Raw genomic sequence first — 8520 nt, 5'->3', positions numbered from 1 at the left:
TCTTCACTTTCTGCCATAAGTGTGGTGTCATCTGCATATCTGAGGTTATTGATATTTCTCCCAGCAATCTTGATTCCAACTTGTGCTTTTTCCAGCCCAGCGTTTCTCATGATGTACTCTGCATATAAGTTAAATAAGCAGAGTGACAACATACAGCCTTGACATACTCCTTTTCCTATTTGGAACCAGTCTGTTGTTCCATGTCCAGTTCTAACTGTTGCTTCCTGACCTGCATATAGGTTTCTCAAGAGGCAGGTCTGTAAAAAACAGTGATTCTCAGCCATGGGTGCATTTAGAGTCTCCAGGGAAGGTGAAAAAAAATATGCTTGGATCTCAGCTGCAGAGATGCTGATTTCAGCATTGATCTTTTCCCAGTTGATTTCAGCCCCCTCTTTGCTGTCTTTTCATCTCCATTCTTTGAGCAAGGCCTGGCTGTGAGACTGAAAAGCAGAAGCCAAGATGGTTCTGCTTCAGATATGGGGACCATCTGGGGTGACCCGTTTGTCTCCTCGGTTAGCAGGAAGTGCCAGCAAAGGGGCAGTCGGCTGGGAGGACAAAGCAGGGTGTTCGGTGTTAGTTCTTGCTGGAGGCTGTCCACAGGGAAGGACAGGAAAGATGGGGGTTCTGAGGCCCTCAGGGGCTGGTCCTGAGTTGGGGGATGGGGGACATGGGAGGGCATTTGCTGTCAGAGGGTTTTCAGGCTGCTTATTCACTCTGATATGAGCAAGGCTTGAAAAGATATTGGGGGAAAATGCTGGAACTTTAAGTAAAAGTATCCAACATGAAGGATTTTGAGTAAAGGTCATGCAAATTACATGCAAAACGTATACAACATTTAATTGCATAAGCCTGGAACTTCTCATCGGGAAGGAAGGTATTTGAAAGGAATATGGGGTTTATATGAGATTCTGATTTTCCAGCAGGGCACCTGGGGAGACAGGGAAATGGCTGCCCTGAGTGTTCACCTTGGTCTTCGCTCCCCAAGTACATTGTATTGGTTTATTCTGATCACACCCGATATAGGAACTTTATATTGGGTTGGCCAAAAAGTTCATTTGGGGTTGTTTTTTCCAGACCATGAAAAAATGGAATGAACTTTTTGGGCAACCCAATATATTACTCAGAAAATACAGGGGGGAAAATGTGAAGACCTTCAGCGCCACTGAATGCCGAGCACACTTCCTTTGGTTTTCCCTGTAGGGATGTGTGCACCCATCCGTCTGGCTGACGCTGGCGGGCTCTCACCTCCCTCTTTTCTCCAGTTTCTTCCCGCAGTGCGACGTGGTGAACTTCGGCTCCTGGTTCATCTTCGCCTTTCCTCTCATGCTGCTGTTCCTGTTGGTGGGCTGGCTCTGGATCTCCTTCCTCTATGGAGGGATAACCCTGAGGTACCCGGGCACTTAACTTGAGCTTTGCGGTAGATGGAACCGGGATGGAGTCCCAGCTTCCCGCTCCCTAGCGAGTGACCCTCCTAAGTCCTTCCAGCTTCAGTCGGATGTAGCACCCTCAGTCATCCTGGCCTCCCAGGGAGTGGGGATTACAGGTGGTGTGGGTTCTTGCCTGCTGAGCCCAGGCCCTGGGTGAATGCCACCCACCATCAATAATCACTAATTGTATTGTTCCCTAAGTCAGGTCCACACTCGCCCCACAGGAAATGACGTGCAGTGTTTCTTATTTCATGGGGCCTCAGTACAGGAGGCAATTTGGGGCAGCCTGAGGACAAGGTATCAAACAACACTGACTCCGATAGTGAGAAAAATATTCCTTTATCAACGCTGCTTATGCTGGGGAGAAAGTCTCAGTAAGGTGGGGAAAAACTTTAACACCTCTCTAACATTTGCAAATCATCCTTTTAAAAAAGGAAGAGCAAGCCTCAGGCCCAGAGACAAGCCAGCAGTGGTATCCAGCCAGACGTAATAATGTTGCTTTGCTTTCACATCTTTATTTTTATGGGTACTTTCTATGTATGACAAGTGACTCTTGTTTGCTATTTATGGGAGTGATAGAAAGCTTTCTATTTAAAGATCTGCTTTTAGTTAAAATGCTAAATCTAGTTGGAGCCCGTGGCACATGGACATAGGAACATTTGTAAAGGGAGTCATGAATGTGTCAGTTCACTTCAGTTCAGTTGCTCAGTCGTGTCCGACTCTTTGTGACCCCAAGGACTGCAGCCCGCCAGGCCTCCCTGTCCATCACCAACTCCTGGAGTTTACTCAAACTCATGTTCATTGAGTCGGTGATGCCATCCAACTATCTCATCCTCTGTCATCCCCTTCTCCTCCTGCCTTCAATCTTTCCCAGCATCACGGTCTTTCCCAAGGAGTCAGTTCTTCGCATCAGGTGGCCAAAGTATTGGAATTTCAACTTCAGCATCAATCCTTCCAATGAATGTTCAGGACTGATTTCCTTTATGAATGTGTGGGTTTGGGAAAATACTAACATAGGAGCTGCAGCTCAGGGCTGGAGTAGCAGGCATGTCATAAAGTCATTCTCTGACTCAGTTTCCTCACCCCTCTGGGCCTTAATTTTTCTCATCTGTAAAATGGGACCAGTAAGAGCTATTCTAGATGAAAGAGATGTGAAAACCCCTTGAGAATAGAAAAGCTCTGACTGTGGTGTTTCTTGACCTGTCAGAGCAGAAACTTGGGGTTCAAAGTCCGGATTAGTCCAGAGAAGCAAGCCCAGACATTGGACTCAGATAAACCAGATTTCACATAATGGTTCTGCGTGACTTTTAGCAACTCTGTCCCCTCCCTGAGGCTTTACCTCTTTAATTTCTACAATTTTCACTTGTAGATAGGGGATAAAAACGAAGTCTGGGTTTCCTGAGTGATTCAGTGGAATACAGCTTCCCTGATAACTCAGTTGGTAAAGAATCCACTTGCAATGCAGGAAACCCCAGTTCGATTCCTGGGTCAGGAAGATCAGCTGGAGAAGGGATAGGCTACCCGCTCCAGTATTCCTGGGCTTCCCTTGTGGCTCAGCTAGTAAAGAATCTGCCCGCAATATGGGAGACATGGGTTTGATCTCAGGGTTGGGAAGATACCCTGGAGAAGGAAAAGGCTACCCATTCCAGTATTCTGGCCTGCAGAATTCCATGTACTGTATAGTGCGTGGGGTCTCAAGAGTCGGACATGATTGAGCAACTTTCACTTTCAGTGGAAAAGAATCTGCCTGCCAAGTAGGAGACACGGGTTTGATCCCTGGGTTGGGAAGATTGCCTGGAGGAGGAACCAACCAACTGGAGGTAACCCACTCCAGTATTCTCGTCTGGGAAATCCCCATGGACAGAGGAGCCTGGTGGGCTGCAGTCCATGGGGTTGCAAAGAGTCAGATACGACTGAGCGACTAAGCACACACGTTCCCCCACTCACAATATATAAGGGACTTCTCTGGTGGTTCAGTGGTTAAGACTCTGTGCTCCCAATACAGAAGGCCTGGGTTTGATACCAGATCAGGGAACTATGATCCTGCATGCTCTATGGTGCAGCCAAAAAAATAAATAAATACAATATATGAGAGCATCTGTTTCCATGCAGCAAGGTGGATTTTTGCCAATCTGATAAGATAAAAATAATTTGCATTTACTTTAGGAGTAATTTTGAAGAACCTTTCATACTAAGGGGTAAAATGAAATCTTTTCAGATATTCATGGGGCACCCTGGTATTTCCTCTCCTGTGAATTGTTAAACTGTGTGTTTATGTTGCTGGTCTTGGTTTTATTGATGACTGAGTGACTTCACTTTCACTTTTCACTTTCATGCATTGGAGAAGGAAATGGCAACCCACTCCAGTGTTCTTGCCTGGAAAATCCCAGGAACAGGGGAGCCTGGTGGGCTGCCAGCTATGGGGTCGCACAGAGTCGGACACGACTGAAGCAACTTAGCAGCTGCAGCAGCAGCAGCAGCAGCATTCTCTCTATATTGAAAGATTAGTGTTTATTTTGAATATGAGTTGCAACTATTTTTTCCTGATTTTTCACTTTGCATGTCATGATTTCTTCTGTGCAGAAATTTTTAGAAACATTTTATGAGATGAAATCATCAATTTTTTCTCATGTGGCTTCTGAATTTTCAATTGTAGTTAGACAGGTCTTCCCTTTATAGGAGTTATGAAAGAACAGTCTCATGTTTTATTCTAGTATTTTTGTATTTTTTACATTTAAATCCTTTCATCTAGTTGGAGCTTGCCTTTTAGGGTGCAGTGTAAGGATGCAACTTACACTGCAGGGTACAGGTTTGGAATCAGCTTTTTTTTCATTTCAGATAACCATCAAGTTATCTCGATACATTTTCCTGACACACAAACGTTTTTAATTTTAATGAAGTCAATTTATTTTTGTTTTCTTGTGCTTTTTGTGTCATAGCTAAGAAATATGTGCCTAATCTGAGGCCATGAGAATTTATCTCTAAGTTTTCTTCTAAAAACTGTATAGGTCTAGCTCTTCTTATGTTTAGGTCTTTGAACCATTTTGAGTTAAGTTTTGTATGTACCAAGAGGTAGGGGGTTCCACGTTCATCCTTTTGCATGTGGCTGTCCAGTTGTCTTGGGGCTTCCCAGGTGGCTCAGTGGTAAAGAATCTGCCTGCCAAGGCAGGAGATGAAGGTTTGATCCCTGGGTCAGGAAGATCCCCTGGCGGAGGAAATGGCAACCCACTCCAGTATTCTTGCCTGGTGAATCCCCTGGATAGAGGAGCCTGATGGGCTACAGTCCATGGGGTCTCAAAAGAGTCAGACATGACTGAGTGACTGAGCAAGCACACATGCATCCAGTCGTCTTAACACTGTTTGATGAAAGACTGTTCTTTCCCCGTTGAATGGTGTTGCTACCTTTATCAGAAATCAATTGACCATAGAAGTGTGGGTTTATTTCTGGATACTCTATTAGGTTCCATTGATCTGTATGTCTCACATCGTTGACTGAATATGTCATCTTTCCTACAACAAGCTGGGGCATCCACTTTATCATAGACTAAATCCCCATTTATGGTGGGGTCTATTTTGGACTTTGTATTTGATTTCCTTGGTGTGTATGGTTTATTCCTGAGTCTGTTTGACCCCAAAAAAGATTTTAAGCCTGGGAACCAAATGATCAGATTCACATTTTTTAAAGACCATCCAGGCTATAGGTGGGCAGAACAGATTTTAGAAAGGGAAGAAGGAGGCAGGGTGACCACCCAGCAGGCTGTCACAGAGTCTCCAAAACAGAGGCAAAGGGGCCTGACTAGATGGAGGGGGGTCGCTGAAGTGTTTTAGGCTGCAATGGCCACTCCTAACTTCCCCGTTTTCTGTTTCAGGGGCTGGAGGAAGAAGAAATCTGAGCTCAGAACTGATGCAGAAAAGAGGGCTCGAGACACGATTCGGGAGGAATTCCAGAGCCTGGGGCCCATCAAGTACGTGGTGCAGGGATCCTTGCTTGGGGTGGGAAGAGAACTGGGCACTAGACTTTCAGGAGAGCTACCTCTCGGGGACTGAGTCCAGAGGGAATTTCAGGACCAAAAGCCTGGGAGCCTGGAGACGGAAGGTAGGGAGATGACTAACACAGTCAGCCTCTTGCCCTGGCACTGGGGTCGATACCCTGAGGACCAGCAAACCCCTCAGGCTGCACTTGGAGTGGGGACGTGTCACCTTCCTGCCTATTGCCCACTTTCCCTCCTTGTTCATGGGATACCTGGCCCTGCCTCAGTGGCTCCCAGGACCTCGTTCGGTGCATGTTAAAGTGAAAATAACCAGGAGTCAGCAGGCCCACACACAAGGTCTGACTCTGCTACTAACTTCCCGTGTGGCCTTGGGCAAAGCATTAACCCTCTCTGGGCCCAGCTTCCTGATCTGTGAAATGGGCACATTGGGTAGATATTTACCCCAACATGTGGGGGGTTTCTCTTTTGCCTCTGTCTGCCCCTCTCTCCATGTTTGTCGCTCTGCGTAGCTGCCCCATTCTGGATATCTGACTGTTCCTCTCTTTCGCCTACCTCTCTGTTCCCGTCAGTTGCTTTTCTCTCTGTTTTTCTGACTCTGTCTGTGTCTCGCTTTCTTTCTCCCTCTGGATTGTCCCTAGGACCCTGGGAATGATACGAAGTGTTTGCAGGGAGGCAGGCCTGATGCTCAGGAAGGATGCTGGGGGAACATGGAAGCCCCAGGAAAGGAACCGGTGACACCTGGCACTCCCCGCCCTCACTCTCGGGACCGCCGAAGCACCGAACTACTACTTCTGGCTCTCAGAGGCAGGGCCTGGGCCCACTCACACCCACCACACCCAGTGGGCCCCTGCCCCAGGCCTTCCCTTGCTGCTGTCAGGCCAAAGCCCAGGGTCACCTTGGTGTTCTCATCTCTGTGTCGCAGGTTTGCCGAACAGGCCGTGTTCATCCTTTTCTGCGTGTTTGCCATCCTCCTCTTCTCCCGGGACCCGAAGTTCATCCCTGGCTGGGCCAGCCTCTTCACCCCTGGGTGAGACTCTGGGGACCTGTGGGATGGAGTCCAACAGGGGAGCCTAGGGGCTGGGCCGCCCGGAGCTAAGGAGGCAGTGCCGCTGGGGAGAGCTGGGCTAGGTTTCCGCCTCTCGTCCTGTGTGGTTGTTACCAGTTCCTTCTTTTGCTCTCAAAAGAGCTTAGGTTTGGGTGATAAAATATCTGGGTTCTCGTGTGGTAAGAGCTCTGCCTTTGGAATCAGACAAAACTGGGTTCGAATGCCAGTCCCCCCACTACAAAGTGTGCAACCCTGAGCATGTGGTTCATTCATTCATTCTATTATTCAGTCAATCAATCAACTTTTATTGAGCACCTATTGGACGCTCAGTTGCCCCGCGGCATGTGGGATATTCCTGGACTGGGATGGAACACGTGTCGCCTGCAGGTGATTCTTAACCACTGGACCACCAGGGAAGTCCCAAAAACTTGCTTTTTTTTTTTAGTTTACAAGGTATCTCAGTTGTATTTCCATATCAAACATAACAGTTGATGTTATTTTTTATCTTTTTTTTAAATAAGCAAGGGGTACTTCATTATACATATGATAATACACAATTTATTTAAACATGTCCCTACTAAAAATCCCCCATTCTTTTTTTTGTTCTTATCAGTAATGAACATCCGAGTACATAATCTGTGTACAAGAGCCTAGTTATTCCCTGAAGATAAATTCCTAGACGTACAACAACTGGATCAAGGGGTATTCACACGTAAAGTTTTGAAACGTACTGCCAGCTCCCCCTTCAGAAAGTTTATTTTCCCACCAACAGCCTGTGTTTCTCAACATCCCCATTAGATATTGTCACCCTTTTCACGGTTTACTTGTCTATTAGCGCGTGTTTTCATCTGTGTTTCTCTATTACATTGATACTGACCATCTTTCCCAGTTTCTTGGCCATTTGAATACTCTTCTTCCCAAATGTGTGGGCTGAAAGCGTCTTTGTTGGCATTTGGCTCTGTGCTTTATTGAACTCAGAGCCAGAAATAGCTGAGTTCAAAATCATCTCTTCTACAGACCATGGTCTGGTCCTGAGCAAGTTGCTGCTGTTCTCTGAGACTCAGATTCCTTATCTGAAAGGGAAGATACCTGCCCCTGAGGACTGTCTCTGAGACTTTGGTGGGCTTGATATCCCCACAGGACACGTTGTGGATTCTTGGAAGGTGGCAGGGAGGTCTCAAGGGGCTGTGAGGTGGGCTCCATCTGGGCTCTGCTGGTGTGAGCTGCATCTCTGGGTTGCATCTTTGTGTGCTAAGCTGCCCACCCCAGGAGGAGTGCAAACAGGAGCTGAACAAATACACTCAGGGCTTCACAGGAGCCCCGGGTATAGTGATGCGTAGGGGTTCCACAGACTCCAGCCTTCTGCGGCTCTCAGATTTCTCCTTGGTCAAATCCCTCTTCCTAGGGTCCTTGAAGTGGGAGGATAAACATTGTTTGGCTCCAGCAAAGTCTAAACGCCCCAGGGAGCTGTGGATAAAGAGCTTTCGCATCCACGGGCGGTTCGCGTCCCTGCCAAGCACAGTGCAGAACACAATCGTTGGCCTCCAACAACGTCCCCTTCCCAGAGGGCCTAATTCCCTTCCACAAATCCTCATTTGCAAAGCTGCCAAACCTTGGCCTGCTGACATGCCGGGGTCTCATGCTTTGGGGCCTTGTCCTTGTAGGTTCATTTCTGATGCTGTCACCGGCGTGTCGGTTGTCACCATCTTGTTCTTCTTCCCGTCACAAAAGCCGTCCCTCAAGTGGTGGTTTGACTTTAAAGGTAAGGCGGGCAAGGCCGGGGCATCGGTGGTCTGGAGCCTGGTGATCAGTGGCCTGAAGGCGGGGCCCTCCTGAGACTGACAGCCCCATTGTACAAACCACACCATCCTGCTGCTTCCCTCTCCCTGTCTGAGCTTTTACCACGTCTGGGTACAGAGCTGCCAGAAGTGACAGTCCAGGGCAAAGGTTAGCAATTAGAGTCTCTGGGTCAAACCCAGCTGGCTGGCTATTTCTGTACAGTCCCTGAACTCAGAATAATGGCTTTCACATTTTTTAAATGGTTGAAAAGAATAAA

The 8520-nt window shown here is 47.4% G+C and overlaps 1 protein-coding gene across 2 annotated transcripts in view; it reads left to right on the top strand.

Moving 5' to 3' along the window:
• Window positions 1-8520, top strand: part of SLC13A3 (solute carrier family 13 (sodium-dependent dicarboxylate transporter), member 3) — an 86162-nt gene that overhangs the window by 57887 nt on the left and 19755 nt on the right. For both annotated transcript variants that reach the window (XM_010835053.1, XM_010835052.1), the window contains exons 6-9: window positions 1263-1388; window positions 5297-5392; window positions 6342-6446; window positions 8129-8226. In XM_010835053.1, the coding sequence (XP_010833355.1) occupies window positions 1263-1388; window positions 5297-5392; window positions 6342-6446; window positions 8129-8226 (425 nt within the window). The remainder of the gene's footprint in view (window positions 1-1262; window positions 1389-5296; window positions 5393-6341; window positions 6447-8128; window positions 8227-8520) is intronic.

The sequence above is a fragment of the Bison bison genome, unplaced genomic scaffold (assembly GCF_000754665.1).
Source record: "Bison bison bison isolate TAMUID 2011002044 unplaced genomic scaffold, Bison_UMD1.0 scf7180017864038, whole genome shotgun sequence".
NCBI lineage: Eukaryota > Metazoa > Chordata > Mammalia > Artiodactyla > Bovidae > Bison > Bison bison.
Note: the sequence above shows the minus strand (reverse complement) of the source record. Positions and strands in the feature narration are given on the sequence as shown.